Source organism: Nuphar pumila, chromosome 10 (genome assembly GCF_984573655.1).
Source record: "Nuphar pumila chromosome 10, dmNupPumi1.hap1.1, whole genome shotgun sequence".
Taxonomy (NCBI): Eukaryota; Viridiplantae; Streptophyta; class Magnoliopsida; order Nymphaeales; family Nymphaeaceae; genus Nuphar; species Nuphar pumila.
Window position 1 is genome coordinate 32,215,898 of NC_143258.1, and position 19,456 is coordinate 32,235,353.

The 19,456-nt window shown below is 36.8% G+C and overlaps 1 protein-coding gene across 1 annotated transcript in view; it reads left to right on the plus strand.

The window, feature by feature from the left end:
* LOC149826618 (protein yippee-like) overlaps positions 1 to 19,153 on the plus strand; it is a 50,528-nt gene extending 31,375 nt beyond the window's left edge. Inside the window, exons 2-5 of the mRNA XM_090018905.1 lie at positions 9,127 to 9,170; positions 18,648 to 18,756; positions 18,833 to 18,888; positions 18,973 to 19,153. Coding sequence (XP_089875031.1) covers positions 9,127 to 9,170; positions 18,648 to 18,756; positions 18,833 to 18,888; positions 18,973 to 19,030 — 267 coding nt within the window. The 3' untranslated portion in view covers positions 19,031 to 19,153. The remainder of the gene's footprint in view (positions 1 to 9,126; positions 9,171 to 18,647; positions 18,757 to 18,832; positions 18,889 to 18,972) is intronic.
* The last annotated feature ends 303 nt before the right edge of the window (positions 19,154 to 19,456 follow it).

Below are 19,456 nucleotides of genomic sequence, written 5' to 3' on the forward strand. Positions count from 1 at the left end.
GGTCTCTGACATACTTATCCATCACTCGGCCAGACATAGCTCATGCAGTTCACTCCGTCAGTCAGTTTCAACATGCACCTACAACTGTGCACATGAGTGCAGTCTTAAGGATTGTCAGATATATTAAAAACACCATAACTAAGGGAGTTTTTCTTTCCTCTTCATCATCCCTTGATTTAATTGCTTATACAGATGCTGATTGGGAAGGAAATCCCAATGATAGAGTCTCAAACACTGGTTTTTGTGTTTTCTTAGGTGACTATGATTTCTTGGAGATGTAAGAAGCAGCATAAAGTATCATTGTCCTCAACTGAAGCGGAATATCGTGCAATGGCCACTAAAACCATGGAGCTTGTGTGGCTTAGAAGTCTCCTCTGTGATATGGGCATCGTCATCTCAATTCCTTCGAAGATGTGTTGCGATAACAAGAGTGTTATCTATATTGCAAGCAACCACACCTTCCATGAGCGTACTAAACACATTGAGATGGATTGCCACTATGTTCGAGATGAATACCTAAAAGGAACCATAGCACTGCCCTACGTCACATCCGAGTACCAGTTGGCGGACTTCTTCACCAAAGCTCTTGCTGCTCCTCGTTTCATGTTTCTTCTCAACAAGCTTTCCGTTGTATCCCCGTAAAGCTTGAGGGAGGGTGTTAAAATATATGTAATATATATTTATATATATATCTATATATATATCTATATATATAAATATATTTATCATTCACTACCCGATAAGGGGTAGTTCTGTAAACTCGTTCAATAGGGGCATTTTAGACTTTTTCCTTTTCTTTTTTTTTTTCCTTTTTCTTTTTCTATTTTTTTCTTATTTCTTTTTTGTCTTTTTTTGTTTCTTTTGTGCATTTAATGCACAACCATTGGGGGCCCCAACAAAGAGTCGTTGGGCCCCCAACAGTCACAATTGTGACCGTTGGGAGCCCAACGACTCCTTGTTGGGACTCCCAATGGTCTCTCTCTCTTGCTTTTCTCTAACTCTCCCTCACTCCTCTCTTGCCTATGAATAAGTGGGGTCTCCCCCTTTGTAATGGGTGGCTTCTTCAAGCCCTTTAGTGCCTTTATAAGATTTTATGCTTTCTAGCCATTATTGGCTTTTGTGTATGTCCTCTTTTGGACTTGTTCTTTGATTTCTATGTGTGAATGTCCATTGTAGGACATACTTTTCTTTTCCGCATATTTCATTACAATTTCTGTGGTTGTTCATCATGAGTGGAGTATGACTCAGCTTGAGGTGAAGAATGCTTTTCTGTATGGGGATCTATCTGAGACGGTCTACGTGCAACAACCGTCTGGCTTCGAGCGACAGGGGGAGTGTGCAAACTAAAAAAGGCAATATATGGCCTAAAGCAAAGCCTGCGTGCATGGTTTCACAAATTGTTTGAGGTGATGTCTAAATTTGGTTTCTAGAGGTCACCATCAAACCATTCTTTGTTCATAAAGAATAGCACTAAAGGTTTTGTGATTATGGTTGTTTTTGTTGATGATATAATTTTAATTGAAGATAATGAGTAGGAGATTTCAAGCACCAAGGCATATCTGCAGAAATACTTTATTACAAAGGATTTGGGTCCTCTCATGTACTTCTTGGGAATCGAAGTAGCAAGAAATAGAGAAAGTATGGTTCTTTCTCAGAGAAAATATGTGCTTGACCTTTTAAAGGAGACAGGGATGTTTGGTGCAAAACCAACCACTATTCCCATGAATCCTAAACTACACTTGTATGACGAGCAATCTGAGACAGTTGATAGTAAGTCCTATAGGACTCTCATTGGTAAACTTCTCTATATTACTGTAACTAGGCCTGACATATCATTTGCTGTTGGCAAGTTGAGTCAATTCATGGATAAACCAAGAAAAGTTTATTGGGAGGCAACTGTGATGGTTCTTAAATACCTGAAGACATCTCCAGGAAAAGGTCTATTGTTTACAAAAGGGGCAAATCTTGATGTGGTTGCGTATGATGATGCTGATTATGCCGGGTTTGCTGATGATAGGCTCGGCCCCTCCTCGTTTCCCCTACTGCCTTTGGCTTTTTGGCAAGGGCGAAGCCCCTGGCACAGATAAGGTTCTGTAGGGGCTTGCCCTGCCCCTCCTTTTTGCGTTAGATAGGGTGTAGGCCCCCTATCTCGAACCTGGTTTGCAGAGGAGGGCTTGGTTTGAACCTGATTTGCACAGGGGGAACGAACCTGGAGCTCCTATTACTATTATTTTGAAGTGTTTATTAACTTTATTTTATTTATTTTCTTTTCAGTTTTCGCTTTTCATATATAATGGCGAGTTCTAGCGGTAGTGTCGATACATTTGGTTCAAGTTCTAACCCTGAATTAGAAGTTTCTCTACCACTTTAGAGGCTTGTGACAAAAGGGGTAAAAGCTAGTAGTGGTGGTGGTGGGAATGTGCAGTTTCATTGTAATCTATGGAAGACTGTTTTCACAAGTTCTTATATGCATGTAAAAGCACATCTTTTGCATATTCGTGGTCAAGGAATTAGGGCATGTTCTGGGGTTGACAAAGATATGTTAAAGCAATTAAAAAAAGAACAAGAGGAAGCTGAAAAGAAGAAAATTGCAGAGATAAGAAGCGATTCGATTAATTTGTCTTTTCCTATTGCTAGTGATATACAAGAAGAACTTTTAAAGAAAAGAAAGATGGAAAGCAATAAAACAATACAAGCGTCATTCAAAAACATGGCAAGAGCAAAAATTGATAAAAAGATTGGTCGATTCTTTTACTCAAGCTCAATTCTTTTTAATGTAGCTAGAAGTCCATACTGGAAAGATATGATTACATCTTTGGCTAATTGTAATTTGAGTGGTTATGTGCCTCCTAGTTCAGAAAAACTAAGAACAATCATTCTTGCAGAGGAAAAAAATAAAATTGAAGACTTGTTAGAGACCCAAAAATTTGCGTGAAAATGACATGGAGTGTCGATTGTTTCTGATGGGTGGACTGATATACAAAGGCGATTACTGATAAACTTCATTGCTTTTTCATTTAATGGGCCAATCCTTTTGAAGACTGTTGATGCATCTGGAGAGTATAAAGATGCTAAATATTTAAAAAGATTATTTGTCGAAGTGATAAAAGAAGTGGGTGAAGAAAGTGTGATGCAAATCATTACTGACAATGCTCCAATTTACAGTCGTGCATGAATGAATTTGGCAGGTGAAGATACATATTCACATATTTTTTGGACTCCTTGTGTAACACACAGTTTAAAATTGGCACTTAAGAGTATATGCAATCCATCAAAAGATGATACACATGCACGTGAAATGTGTTTATGGATTGAGGAAATAGAGCATGATGTTCGAAATATTAGAAATTTTGTTGTAAACCATCATCATGCTTTTTCTATATTTAATGGGCATTCTGATTTCAAGTTACTGAAACTTGTTTTGCTTCTCTCATTGTTATGATGAAAATAATTAAGCAAATCAAGACTGCATTGATGATGATGGTGGCTGATCAAGATTTGGATTTTTATCGTACTGAAGATGATGTCAAGGCTCAAGCTATCAAAAAATGCATCTGTGATGATTTTTGGTGGGATAAAATTACATATTTTGTTGAATTTATAGAGCCTATTTGAGAAATGTTGAGAGAATTGACAGAGATGTACCCATGCTTCATAGAATTTATGAAATGTGAGACAATATGATTGAAAAAGTTCAAAGTATCATTTTTAAACATGAGAAGAAAGATATTGCATTCTATGATTCAGAATTTTACAATCATGTATATAGAGAGATGCACCGAACCCTAGAGAGAGAGAGAGAGAGAGAGAGAGAGAGAGAGAGAGAGCTGCACAGGAAGAAAAACGAGTTAATTCATATTAGGGCTGCTCTCTATGTTAAATAGAGAGAGGCCAAAAGAATAAATTATATCTAAGTCCATTATTAAGTAAAAATATCAAATAACCTCAAAACTAAGAAGATTTAAACTTAAACCACCTATTCTCAACAATGTACATTCAGTTTTAGTGAGAAGATGGGATAAAAACAATACACCTTTGCATTGCATGACACACTCTCTCAATCCAAAATACTATGCAAAAAAATGGTTGACAGCAGGTGTTGGTCATGTTCCTCCAAATGAAGATCCTGAGATATCAAGAAATAGAATGATATGTTTGGGAAGACTTTTTAATGATCCTCACATGTTTAAGGTTGTAAATAGTGAGTTTGGCAAGTTTTCTACTGGGAGATTTGATTCTTTAGCAGCACTCGTGGCAAGGGACGAGGAAGATCCCCTTAATTGGTGGGCAACATATGTATCAGAGACACCAAATCTGCAACGTCTTGCAATGAAGTTGTTATCCCAACCTGCTACATCATCTTGTTGTGAAAGAAATTGGAGTACATATGCTCAAATTCACAACATTAAAAGAAACAAACTCACTAGTAAAAGAACAGAGGATTTGGTTTATGTTCACTCAAATCTACGATTAATTTCTCGCCGCACCAAAGAAGAGTATATGTATTTTTTTTTCTTTGTATTCAAAGTTTGTGTTTAAATATTTGTATTCTAAGTTTTAAGTTAGATACTAATGTAGTCATTTTTTGATGCAGTTGTGGACCATCCAAGATTTGGGATGTAAATCCAGAAGATTTTGACTTGGAGGGAGAACATTACTCTCAACATGGACTACCTCGATCCTGTTCTTCCCTCTAATTCAGACGATGAGGTAGATTTATGATAAGTTTTGTTGTTTATCACACTCACAAGCTTCTTTATGTGTTATATTTTGGTAAGTTTGTGTTGTTAAGACTTGCTTTTTTATTTTTGCTTTAAATTTTATATTCTTTATGTGTTAATTTATTGTTATATATATATATATATATATATATATATATATATATATATATATATATATATATATATATATATATAGCCGAGTCCCCGTGTCCAAATTTTTTGGAATTGCGCAGCACCCGTGTCACACCCGCACTCGCACCCATGTGACATATACCATGGTACAAACTGCTGCTGAAATGATTTGGATAAAATCTATGCTTACAGGATTGGGCATAAAGGTTTCTCTGCCTATGAAGATGATGTGTGACAACAAGGCAGCCACTTATATTGCTAATAATCCTGTATTTCATGAGAGGACTAAGCATATTGAGATAGATTGCCATTATTTTCAGGATATGGTTCAAGTGGGAAATATATCAATTGTTCATGTTTCTTCAAAAGATCAAGTAGCAAATGTTTTTACGAAACCCCTTCCTATTGCAGAATTCTTAAAGTATTGTAACAAGCCGAGCATGATTGACATCTATGCTCCAGCTTGAAGGGGAGTGTTGAGAGTTATTAACGTGAGGGGTTTATTGGAAATCAGAAAAGTTATCAGGTGGTCTTGTTTATATTTTAACTTTTAATGGTCTATTTTGTAAATTTCTTTATTGACCCTAATGACTACTTAAGGGTGATTAGGGCTAATCCTGAATGTACTTTTCAATCTTTCTCAAATCAAGTTACGTCAACACTAATAATGAAGAGCAAACCTAGAGGGACGTTAGTCTACAATATTTAAGACAAAGAGAGTCAAATCTTCCATGTGCATTAGAAACGCATTTTGAAATACCAACCAAGAGGTCATCTCGAGTTTCTAGACCTCCCAAAAAATTTGTCATACGAATCCTTTATACCCACATACAAGACAGTTATTGCATTAATACAATCATACGTTGAACCATCATCGTATTCTCAAGCCAAAAATCATATAGAATGGGTAGAAGCCATGCATACTGAATTTGATACATTAAAAAGGGCTACCACCTGGACTATTCAAGACATCCCTCCAGATAAAAAACCTATAGGCTGTCGATGGGTTTACAAAGTTAAAATCAAGAGTGATGAAACTCTTGAAAGGTATAAAGCCTGATTAGTAGCTAAAGGGTATGCCCAGGAATATGACATTGATTATAAAAAAAACTTTTGCCTCTGTTATTCGTATGACTACTGTTAGAACATTAATAGCCTTGGATTCTATTAGAAAATTGCCCATATTTCAAATGGATGCCAAAAATGCCTTTCTCAATGAAAATCTAGTTGAAGAAGTATACATAGTACCCCCACCTAGTATGAATATTCTTAAAGGGCAAAACTCTTCATTTAGAAAAAACTCTTTATAGGCTTAAAAAAGCACCAAAAGCTTGATATGATAGGTTTAGTTATATAATGCTTGATATTGGTTTTTAATTCTGTTTGACCGACACTGCTTTGTTTATTAAGAATTCTGATGCAGGTGTTATAGTTATTGTTTTCTATGTGGATAATATGATCATCAACGGAGGTGATAAATAAGGAGTTGCAAATATCAAAACTCTTCTTAAAACTCACTTTGAAATGATTGACTTAGGCTTATTAAGATATTTTTTTAGGAATTGAAGTTGCTTATTCTCTTTGTCGGTATTTGATATCTCAATTTAAGTTTGCCTTTGATATTGTTTTCAGGTCTGGCATTACAGATGATAAGAAGGTGGATACTCAGGAAGTTGTCAATGTTAAAATGAGAATTGATGATGGAGAACTTTTTGATGATCCCTTTCCTTACAGATAGCTTATCAGAGTACTTTCCTATCTTTCTATTACTAGGCCAGATATAACACACGTTTTACACACAGATAGTTAGTTTCAATATACTCTCACCTCTATGCACATGGGAACATTTTTGCGTATTATTAGATACTTAAAGACTTCTCTTTCACGAGGCCTCTTCTTGTTTGCATCATCGTCATTAGATTTAATTGCCTATACTAATGTTGACTGGAAAGGTAATCATAATAATAGGCATTAAACCAATGGTTTTTGTGTTTTTTTAGGTGAGTCTTTAATTTCGTAGAGGTGCAAAAAGCAACAACCTCTTTCCTCCATCGAAGATGAATATAGAGCCATGACGACCACTACAACGGAAGTTGTTTGGCTCAAGCGACTGCTAGCTGACATGGGAGCTGAAGCAACACAAGTTTCAAGAATGTAATGTGACAACAAGAGTGCGATCTATATTGCAAGCAACCTGACATTTTATGAGCGCACCAAACATATTGAGATGCACTGCCACTATGTTAGAGAGGAATATTTACATGTAAACATTGATCTGCCATATGTTATATCAGATTATCAATTAGTAGATTCTTCACCGAGCCTCTCGCTGCTCTTAGATTTCACTTCCTCCTAGACAAACTTTTGTTTATTGTATCATAAGTTTGAGGGGGAATGTTAAAATGTAAAATGTAACATATATATATTGTAATAATAATAATATATTATTATTACTATTATATATTGTCTTTTTATTAATTTTCATTTTCTTTATTTTTGTTTTTAATATCTAGTTCAATTTTAACTAGATTCATAAAGTTGTCAAGTTCCAACTAGGAACTTGACTAAGATATAGTCATTGGACCGTAATCCAATGGCTATATTTAGAGTCGTTGGACCCTAGTCCAACAACTCTAAGAAGAGCTCAAAATGAGCTCTCCTCGGTGATCCCCTTCAACAATGTTACAATGCTTTTTAAGCATTTTGTGTATGAAATAAAGTATTATTATTTTTAGAGTGTTCCATTTATACTTTTTTATGGGTTGTGCTTGTAGTGTCTCCAATAGACACTCTTTGTGATTTTTTCGTACATTTGTGGAAGATCACCATTTCATTACATACTTTTGGTGTGTAATTATGCATTGTTTGCTTCTTTTATTAGTATACTTTATAATTTACTTTTTTTCTGCTTTGTTTGATTGTTTCCTTAATATATTTAGGTTGATTTAATTGTGGTCGTAATTTTTATGATGAAAAATAGAATTGTAGATTGTTAATTAGATTTATTGCATGCATGCAGAATTGATGATATGACAATTGTTTTTTATTTCATTGGTGTTACTGTTAACTGTTAAAAATTATATATATACCCTCCTGCACCGAAGTTTTTTTTAAGTGCAGCATTGCCGCACCCGCACCCATACCTATGTGACATAGTATTCCATAGATATCTACATCATGTGTGTACACTAGGAAGATAATGATTAAACATCTAGTAAAGCACACAAAATAGAAATAAATAACTACTCTGGCAGAAACCTGTTTGAGGGTGGATGACACCTAAAAGTGATGCCAGATTAAAACTTCTATCTAACATCCAAAGAAGACCACAAACAACTTCACATGGTTCCTATATTTGTTCTGTAGCTCACCTTGACCACAAATCCAGATATGAATGATTATAAGCATTATGATGGGGATATATCAGTCTTTAGAGTTGTTACAATCCTGCTACAAGCCTACAAATGATTATAGAATTATAAAGGGAATATGACAGCTATAGTTGATGCCTTATTCTCAGCTAAATACCTCCACTGCAATCCATGATTTTGCAGGAAACTTTTGGATAAATCCAGGCCTAGTAGATCAATTGGGCACATTGCCAAACTTACCAGAAGGGAGATGCATGGACTGCAAACTCTGGTTTTAATCAAGCTGACAAACTTTCCTATGCAGCCATTAGATGGAATGCTTTAATTGAACCTTTTTTGGCTAAAATTCATGCATAAAACTAGGTGAACTAAAATATCAAGCTGAACAAAAGGCAAAAAAACTAGTCAAGTAACAATAATAATAGCTAAGTCAGTGTTCTGTGTACTGCCATACAACTCTAGACATATGAATGGTAAATTAAATGTAGTCTGGCTGACATAATTCTATAACCAGTAACTGTTATGACTGGTAATATCTAATCTGTATAATGCAGTGTAACCTCTCTCTCTCTCTCTTATCTTACTAAGTTCACTAACTCCCTTGTGACACTGACATGTGTGGTAGTTGTGTCCATGTGACATGGACTGCAGCAGCATGTTGCAGATATTAAAGTTTAGTGTGCACAAAATTCTTCCTTGCATATTTGATACTTTGTTCTTCTAATTCAGTTACTGCAACTTGGATCTTAACTGTGAACAGTATGATTGTTTTATTCTTCATCCTCTTCTTATTCTTGCATTGTGTGAACAGTGAGTACTTGCTTGTTTTACTCATCATCCTTTTCTTATTCCTGCATAGTGTGAAATGTGTGTACTTATTTAGTTTATATTTCCTTTGTTAGGCATTTCAAAGCCGAAATGGGAAGGCGTACCTATTTGATTCTGTGTAAGATCTTTTCTTACATCGGCATTTCTTGTTCCCCTATATTTCTGGGCATCCAGACTCTTCATCCATCTCTTAGAAAGGCAATAGTGTTTTAATCTCTATGCAAGTGTTCTTGAGAGTTTCAGTTTTTGCTTTTCATTGCCATTCATGATTTTGCTCTTTTTTCCCTGGCTGGATATATATTTGTCTGGAATATGGTGCTTACATCACTATATTTTTCATTTATTTCCTGCTCAGCAAATGAATTGTGAAGTTCTTTCTTTTATTAGCCACTGCTTTGGTGTTGCTTGTGCCAATTAGTAAGATTCTTTGAGACCCACGTACACAATGGTATTATTCTTTATTATGATTTTTTTCTTGTTTATGAGTCAATGCAACTTGACTTCCCAGAGGAATGTATGCTTTATATGGTAAAAACTGTGAATTGAAATATTTGAAACGAAAGCACCTCTCTTGTTAGCATTTTCCCTCTGTTTCCTTTGCTGGTATTGTTTCAACATTCATTTGCTTTTCCATTTCAGCAGGGGGCAGGAAGGTGACAAGTTTTCTGTAAAATATAGGAGGTTAACAACGCAGAACTTGGGGATCAGCCTCAGTCTCTAAATTTCATCATGTACTAGACTGAAAGAATTGAAAAGAAAGCTGTCCTTGAAACCCAAGTGCCAAAAGGCACGAGTAGAGGAAAAGCCAGACAGAAGAATAAATAAATAAACTGTCACATGGGTACGGGTACGGGTGTGGGTACATAGGGTATGACATGGCGATTTCAAAAATTATGGGTGCGGGAACACGACTATATATATATATATATATATATATATATATATATATATATATTATATTTTGGGGAGATTGGGGGATGTGGATGAAATTATTTTTAAAGAAAGGAGGGGGCAGTTTGACATTTTCTTTTTATAAAATAAAAGGTGGTGTTCCCTTTTCTTTCTCTCTTTCCAGCACTGACAAAAGAACAACTGAAAGGAGAAGAACCCCGGGTCTCTCTCTCTTCTTTCTCCCTCTCTTTTGAGAGCAGGGAAAACAAGAGGGAAATCTAGAGAGAGAGAGAGGAAAATCGAGAGGGGGGGGGGGGGGGAACGAGACTAGAGAGAGGGGCGGTATCATGGTGAGGGCAGGATCAAAAATGGCCTCGCCCCTTTGACCTTGGTTTGACCAAGGTCAAAAACCCTAAAAACAATAAGTTTGAGTCGGGTTTGGGTTGGACCCGACCCGGATCAATGTGGGACCCGACCCAGGGTGTGCTCGCACTGAGTCTGGTTCCAGTACCCGTGTCGACATGAGTATGACACCACCTATGGCATGTATGTGTGACATAGATAACCAACTATGTCAGAGGGACTTGCTGTAATACCTGTGATTTTATCAAATAAATAAACCTGAAATTTATGTCCTTAAGCTAGTATAAGTATAATTCTATCGTTTTAATTTGAATCTTAGGAATCCTATTTGGATCTTCAATGATTGGGTCCCTAATATCTAGTTCGAACCTTCGATATCATGTTAATAATGAAATCCCGACTGTACTTGATTCAACTGAAGCTTTTTCTGAAACTCATTATGAGTTGTCCTGAGCCTTTTAAAAATATATATGTCGAGAGGTTGCATATGTGCTCATATTGGTGGTTGTCGACCCTGAGAGTAGTTATTGGTATTGATGCATATATCACCATTTTGACACCTGTTGATGACTTGTCTTCAAGAGATTATCTGTGAGGGTATGTATGATCAAGATCAGGTCATCCGGCTAGAGTGGTGGATCTCTGTGAGGAAGTACACTGTCCAAGAGCGGGTAGCTGCAAAGACGGTGAATTCTTGTGAGAAAGTGTATTGTCCAAGACCAGGTATACCCTCTAGGACGGTAATTCCTTGTGAGGTCGTACATTTCTCAGACCAGGTGATCCAGCGTGGACTTTGGGATTTGTTAAAGAGTTATGCTAAGCTGTGAGGATTTACTAAGATTGATTGAGATAACCAGTCGTGAATCTATAGATTTGGGTTTTCTATCATAGCACGATTAGCGAATCATAATTGTATTGATTTTGGATCTCGATATGATGTTATGTTTGTGTATTTTGAGGAAAGATGTATTTGTTCTAAGAATAACAACTTGAGCGAAGTCGCGTCAAGAGGTAGCTGACCGCATAAGGCCTTGGGAAATGAGAACTAATTGAGGTCATAGAGTTCGTTGAAATAGTAAGAGCAACAAGCGATGAGCTGATATCGACAAAAGTTATTAATGAAATCCTGACTGTACTTGATTCAACTGAAGTTTTTTCTGAAACTCATTATGAGTTGTCCTGAGCCTTTTAAAAATATATATGTCGAGAGGTTGCATATGTACGAGCAACCTTGTCAAGATAAGTTACCTTAGGCTACGATGTCTACATTTAGCTATTTAACGAAATTTCGAGTACAATTTTTTTTAAGGGGAAAGGATGTAATACCCGTGATTTTATCAAATAGATAAGCTTGAAATTTATGTCCTTAAGCTAGTATAAGTATGATTCTATTGTTTTAATTTGGATCTCAGGAATCCTATTTGGATCTTCAATGATTGGGTCCCTAATATTTAGTTCGAACCTTCGATATCATGTTTGGATCTTAGATATCGAATCACGAACATTTTTAATTGGATAATCATTAATGGATTTTAGGCAAATGGACCAGATCTCTGATATTGGATCCTCAATTTCAAAGTTTAAATTAAATATTAATGGGAAAATTTCTATTTTGGACCTATAACACTTTATTAGGATCCGTAGTAGCCTATGCGACGTTTGGATCCACACTACTTCATTTGGATCCTGGACTTCAGAGATTTAAATATGGTAAGGGTCCAATTAAAATTCTAATTGGATCTTGGATACTGGATATTTTGAAATTTTAATGGAAATTGTACCTTGGAAACCATATTCGAAATCGTACTGGAAATTTTATAATGTTTGGATCCTTGTGCGGATCCAGAATTTGCTTAATAGGATCCATAAATGTATTGGGTCCTGGACCCATAGCATCCATTAGGGCGTAGTCCAAATCAAAAGATTCGGATCCTTAGATCCGGATGGTTTTAAGTTGGACCCAAAGTTTAAATGGGTCGCGGGTCGCAGTTGATCCAAAGTCGCACATACATGTGCGTTAAAATGAAAGCACGATAAAAAAAAACCTAAGGTTAAAAGAGAGGATTATGCAAACCCTAAAAAGGGTTTGCTTTTGAGTTAAATGAGAGAGGGTTTTCACGCAACAAGCAAAAGGGGATAGGGGAAGGGGTAGCGCAGCCGTCGGGGTGGGGGTAACGGCCCTTCCGTTTCGGGGGCCACCCTCCTACAAATCCCCTCTCCTCTCCTCCCCGTTTCTGTCTTCTCGCTCTCTCCTCTCTTCCTCATGCTCTGTCTCCCTATTTCTCTCTCGGTTCCTCTCCCTCTCGGCTCGAGCTCGGCATGCGGCGACGCCGACAAGGCCTGCTAACCATTGTCTCTTGACAACAGCCTCCGATCGCCGGTTGAGGTAGGATTCTGTAAATTCTTTTTGGGGTATCGAGTCTGCCGGGTGTGTGCGTGTGGGAAACCAAAAGGGAAATCCCCAAGGGGGGGGGGATTCTTGCTAACCCCAAATCGTTCGATTTGGGGGTTTCGTGTTTCTATTCAAGAAAGGGTAGCGAAGGTCATCGAAAACCCCAAATTGCTCTAGTTGGGGATTTTCGATTGCCAGGACAAAGGTATTCAACGGTCTTTGTTGCATTGGCATTACACTCCTAATGGCTCCTACTGCGTTATCTTGTTAACTTCAAGTTGCATGCCATCCTTTACTGTTTAAATATGCTCACTCTAGTTTTTCCATTATCTCTGTTTTCATTCGATACATACCTGAATGAGCCTTTGCATGACATTATGCTTCCTGTTTTCTTCTGATGTTACTTGACTGAGTGTTCACATCTTAACTGACATCTGAATATGTCACATGGCTTATACTTTTCTTTTGAAATCCATCTAAACGAATCCATACATGTTTAAGAGTCGCCCATTTTGCCTTGCAATTTCTGTAATCTTAGCAAATATTGGAGGCAGTTGATCGTTTACTACATTGCCATTTTTCAACTGGATAGGGGTTGAACTCATGTATTCACCATACACGTCTGAATGCAATTTTTCAATATACATTGGAATGATCTGCGTTTCAATATGAAAAAAAAAATACAGCATATGCAGGTTACATTAACTATTATTTCTCTGTGTATGTTAAAAAAAAGGGGTTGATTCCTGTATAAAACTGATTATAAAGGATTTATTGTTGAATATGCCTAGGGGTTCAAAGTGTCTCACAATTTGCCTAACCATTAGTTTCCTGTATAAGTTTAATCACAGTATGCTGTCTGCTAAAAGACTCTTAACAGTTGGGATTCCTGTATTCAAGATATTGATTGAAATTCACACCTGTATACGATTTATATTAGTTTTATGATTTTAATTCTGTAGTCTTAATATTCTTCGAGTGCACCAAACTGGAACTGTAATTATAGTTTTCCATATACAATTGTTGCAAGACTTAAAAATCTACTATAGTGAAACAATTGAGTCTGTTTGTGATCCTCCTAACAGGATAGTATAGATTTTCAATTATTGGATTTTCATATAAGAACTAATACATAATAATTATTGAGTTCAGTTGTGTAAAACGAGGTAACACCCGAAATGTTAATATTGATGATTATGACCTGTGTATATCTCTTTTGAGTTTCATGTGAATAGTCGAGGTCAGAAGCATGATTAGGTTCTGTGCATATTTTGGAGATTTCATGATCTGATTCTGTGTAACTTTCTTTAAGTTTTATATGAACCGTTGGTGTGAAGCATGATTAGGGCCTGTGCACATTAATTTGGTTAACCTATGTTCAGTTGATATTGCAATATGTTGTTGAATATGTTGTTGTTCAACATGCTGTAGCATATTAAGTGTAGCCCTAACTGAGTAAGATATTACATTGAAAAAGCCTACTCGTAATTGATGCCTATACATTGTTTTTACTTTTTCTCAATTTTCTGCGTATGGCAAAATTGCACAATGAATTGTGAACGTAAACATAAGCCTATGTATGCTTAAGGTTGTTACATTGAGTTCAAATATATCATGGTGCACTTAGTGACATTAGGATATGTGCCTTCTCGCGATTGGGTCATTTGAGAAACCTTGCCTAACGGGCAATATGGGTCGAATACCCGATGTAGGTACTTGGACTGTTAACTTGTGTGCAATGCCAATAAAACTGGTGAAAAACTTAAATTAAGTTTTGTGTGGACCTGACTGGTTTAAAGGTACCGGGACATCCGTGCTTGATTGGTTTAAAGGTACCAGAGCATTATGAGTGGGTTTATGCAATCAATATGAAAAGAAAATTGAGATATGTATGCCTTGGTAAAATGACTAAGGTTGGAGATCTACTACTATGGTAGTAGGAGGTAGTTGGGGAAATGCCCTTGTACTACGGAAAAATAATTAAATAAAAAGATTAACCCACTCAAATTCGAGCTTACCTTGGAGAGGGTAGGTGTTACAAAACTTCGGGGACATGTGTTTTGTGCTTCGAGAAAAAATAGCTCGTTGGTCCCCGTCCTCGGAGTTAGGGGACTCGGATTACCAATTGTGTCATAGGTGGCAGCTCCACTTTCTTCTGCAGAAGTTAGGGATGCATCCTTGTGTGGTTTCGGCCTTTGGGAGGTTCTCTCGGTCACTGGCCGCTCCCTTAGGAATTACAGTTTCGGTTAAAACGTTCAGGTTAATAAAACACCCATAAATAATAAACCCCTGAATGTTCTCTTCTGTTACGGGTGATTCGGCCCACGTGTACCCGCAGGATAAATAAAAGATAAACATTAATTAGAACATTTTAGGTATCACACTGAGTAGAATTACTAGATTTGCAGTTTCACAGTTAAACAATCATTTCAGAAGGTATCTCTTTACTTTTAACATGCTGTAGACTTGGTAACATGTGAGATATTGATTTCTGTTGATGTGTAGTCTGTTAGCTAAATGTTATCCATGTTAATGTTGTGGTTGGTAGCTAAATGATATACGTGTTACTGTTGTTGTGTAGTTTCTTTACTTGATCCTATATGTGCTGAAAATCACACACGGCACTCATATCATATACTTGACACATGATATACCTGCAAGAAAATTTACAGTAATTCCTACTTAATCAGTTGTAGTCTAATTCCTATAAATTTACCATTTTCAGGTGAAGAATAGAGTTTATGAGTGACTACGGGATGAGACTTTGATCGAGATTTTGGATTTACTGTTCCCGGGATAGCTTGAGTTCATTTTTAGAACATGTCATTAAAAACTCTGAACTCTGATGTTATTATTCGTTGATAATGAAATAAAATAAATGTGTTGGCTTGCTCTCCACTGTAATGTTCCAGAAGGTTTAACCTTATAGTATTATTTGTTTCCGCTGTTATAAAAAAAATCCTTAAAATTTGGGTTAAATTTTTGGGGCATTACACTTGCCATAGAGGTCATTGCACCTGCGTCGACACGACATGAGTGCAGCACCCGGTGCGGTCAACCCACACCCTGGGTTATTTTTATCTAAAATATACTCTATCAACTTTGACCGCATCCATTTTGGTTCATTAAAAAAGAGAGAGTCTCGAGAGTACCTCGAGCCCCCCCCCCCCCCTTTAAAAAAATAAAGGGGGTACCACTCCCCCCCAAGTGGTACCTCGAGCCCTCCGCACCAAAGTTATATATACCCTCCGCACCCAAGTTTTTTTTTAAAGTGTCGTACCTGCACCTATGTGACATAGATGACCAGATATTGGCGGAAAGAGTGTTGCTCTTCAATATGATTATGATCCCACTTGTTTAAAGCGGTGCGCTTAAACCCACCTACCTCTGTCAAGGTGTTACACTGACCATATATATATAGGAAAATGGGAATCTACCTGACTCCATCCATGCCCGACTCATACCAGATGGGTTTTTTTCAAAAATTTTAGTGTTTTTTTCGAAATTCTAACCTTACAGATGTGTTCTACGTGCTTGTTTTCATAGGAATCGGGTCTTGGATCATTTGATTCCGATGCATGGTTAGGTTTTTATATGGTTTTAAAATCAACGGTCTACAAATTTTTAAATTTTTTGAGGTTCCAAAAACTGTTTTTTCGTCCAAAATGCATGATCCAATAGTCTATTTCTAGTGAATTGATCATGCAGAACACATCTGGAAGGTCGGATTTTCGAAAAAAATCCCATCAGATACTCGTCGTGCAGGGATGTGGTCGGGTATATTACCATTACTCTCTCTCTCTCTCTATATATATTTTTATATATATATATATATATTTATATACAGGGAAAATGTTTTGTACACTTGAGTGTCCAAGAATGGTGTTGCACTCTAGCATTTTTTGGTCACATTACACCATGAGATTGGCTGCAACTGTCAGGGTCACACCAGCCAGCATGGATGGTGCTACCTTGATGCTTTCCGGCCAATCTGATGCCAAAAGGTTGCAAGTCAAGGAGTGGATTGTTTCAGGTAAACTTGGGTCCAAAATTGTCTCAACTATAGTAGTAAAGGGCATTCATGAGACTAAACATTTTATGGCCAATTACGGGCTGTGCTAAGACCGAATATGGGTAGAGGGCATCACACCCTTTAAGATGGTATTCACTATGCCGGTTTCCGGCAACACAATGGCCGAAAAATGGTATAGGTTCATTATTGAGCGACATGTTTTGGGTTATGATTTTTCGATGTTTAGATGCATTTTTGAAAGCACTAAAAATCAATGGCCACAATACTTTGTATTGTAAAGTTTTAAATGCAGTGAGCCATTTTTGCATTTATTTAAATGCATTGCCCCCCTTCCCTATATATATAACATCAATTTTTGCTTTTATTTAAGGACAAGATTAAGAAAATGCACGAGAGTTGGTTCATCATGCGTTTTACACCATTAGATGTGCATTGCATAGCAAAGGCATCATGAAAACCCTGAGTTAATGTTAAAAAAATTAAATGACATTAATACCAAAAGGTTTTCAATGTCATTTCTTAGTTTCTATATGGCAGATCATGTTTACACCACACTATCCTTTGAAAGTGTTAAATATATACATGCACTAACAGTGAAAATGAATATTTTACAACTAAAAGGACAGCTGAATTTTTTTATTTGCTGACTGTTAAGTGTTAACATGGGTGGTGTACTTGACAAGGAATGTTTGAAATTCCACTTCAGCTTTTTAATTAACCTTTTTATGTTGCTAGCAAAAATAGGCTATGCAACTTGCTAGAAACGCAGTGTCACTAGATTATTCTGAAGATGATATTTTTAACTTGGTCTTCCATAGAACAACCTTCCAAATGTTTTGGAATTGCTTTTTGGTCATGCAACCCTGCTGAGTATCAAATGTAACTGGCATTTATTATTTTGTTGTTGTGGTCAGTGGTGGGATGGGTGATCTCTTGCTTCTTTCATGCTTGAAAGACTACTACTAGTCTCTTGCTTGCTTTCATGCTGACTTGAAAAAAAAAAAACTATTGCTCTCAGTCATGTTAACTGGATAATGACATATTGTTGAGTAATAAATGGCCTGGGACTCTAGAGATGCATTCATAATGAGGAATGGAAGCTTTGCTTTGTTTATGCAGAGATTAATCCAAAGGTCAGAAAAGAAAAATACTTTCTGTCTGGGACTTGTACTAATTTGAAGAACGTGCAAGTTTCAATTTTGTGGGTATATCTAGCGAAGCAATCTTAGTGAGAAATAGAACTTTCGTTTTATATATGCAGACTAATTCAAATGTTAGGAAAGAGAAGTACTTTATCTGGAACTTGTACGAAGTTGAAGAATGCCCAAGTTTCAGTGTACATCAATTTTTTGGGTGCTCTTTTGTTCATAAAGGTGAAGTTCCTGTTTGGAGATTTCCCTTTGTTTTGGAGAATTTAAACCCTCGTCTTGTTAGCAGAACTCTTAAGATTCTTAGTTTTTATTATTTCAAAAGAATGCCATGAATTAGATACACATGATGCAATGTTGATACCTATTGGTGGGCTTTGATTTACAGCTAAATTTTCCCTTGGAATGTTCAACATTGAAAGAACCCTCTCAAGTTTGTTCTTCTTAGGCCCGAGTGTGAAGCTGCTTCTGTAGACATAAAGGGACACACTCTCCTTTTTGTGCATATATTTTTGTGTTTTCAAGCGTAATTAGCTAAAGAAAACCCTATGGTGTGTCCCCCTCGTTTTTTCTTTGTCATTTGTGGTTTTGATAGCTCTCGTATGCCTGAGTTTTGTCTTTTGTTTCCATTCTGTGATAACTTTCTGTGCTTGTGGATGCAGATTTCTAATGGAAGGGTAATGTACCTTTATAACTGAGCTGTGACAGAGACTGACTACAACTAGGCATATAGATTATGTACTAACTACTTTTTCTTGTATGCTGCAGTGTTAATGTGTCTGTTGGAATTTTAGAAGATAAACTAATGATTACTGGTTTACATACCGTTGCTGACATCTATTGCAACTGCTGTCATCGACTCTTAGGGTGGAAATATGTAAAGTCTTACCGTTTCAAGTGGTATAGTTTAGTTTCATTAGTTGGTGCATGCATGACAATGCCTCTTGTTTCAGGAGAAAGCGTACTCGAAGGGACAAATGTACAAGGAAGGAAAGTTTATACTTGAACGGTGAGTCTTTTGAGATTTAACAGTTTATTAAGTACCAGACAGTTTATTTTGTTGACGTGCTTTATCCCAATGTGATTTTTATAGTTGCAAGATTGTACATGGAGATGGATCAGACTCCCCAGAGCACTCAGATGAGGCATAATTAATTCCAATTAGTAAGACTGGATCAAATCACAATGTAAATTCACTGTATGTCATTAACCTGAAAGTTGATTTAACATGATCAGACTGCAAATTATAACTGGGAATGGAAACCCACTCTTTCTAGCAAGAATCTGGCCAGCTTCTAAAAAAACGTTCCTACAGGTTTGGTTCTTCATGTAATCTTTTCTGACATGTTTTGCTTCTAAAGAACACACAAAAATGCAGCAAATGTAATACATTTTCCACATGGCCTGGAAGTAAAAAAGATGGAGCTGGAGGAGGAAGAAGATAAGAGAAAGGAGGAGAATCTTGAGAATTCTCTAGCCAATTGCCTGATTGCACTAGATAGAACGGTCCTGATCTGGCTGGATCTCTCTCTCTATTAGCCACGGCTGGCAGTCAACATGCCAGTGGTGAGGCAAGG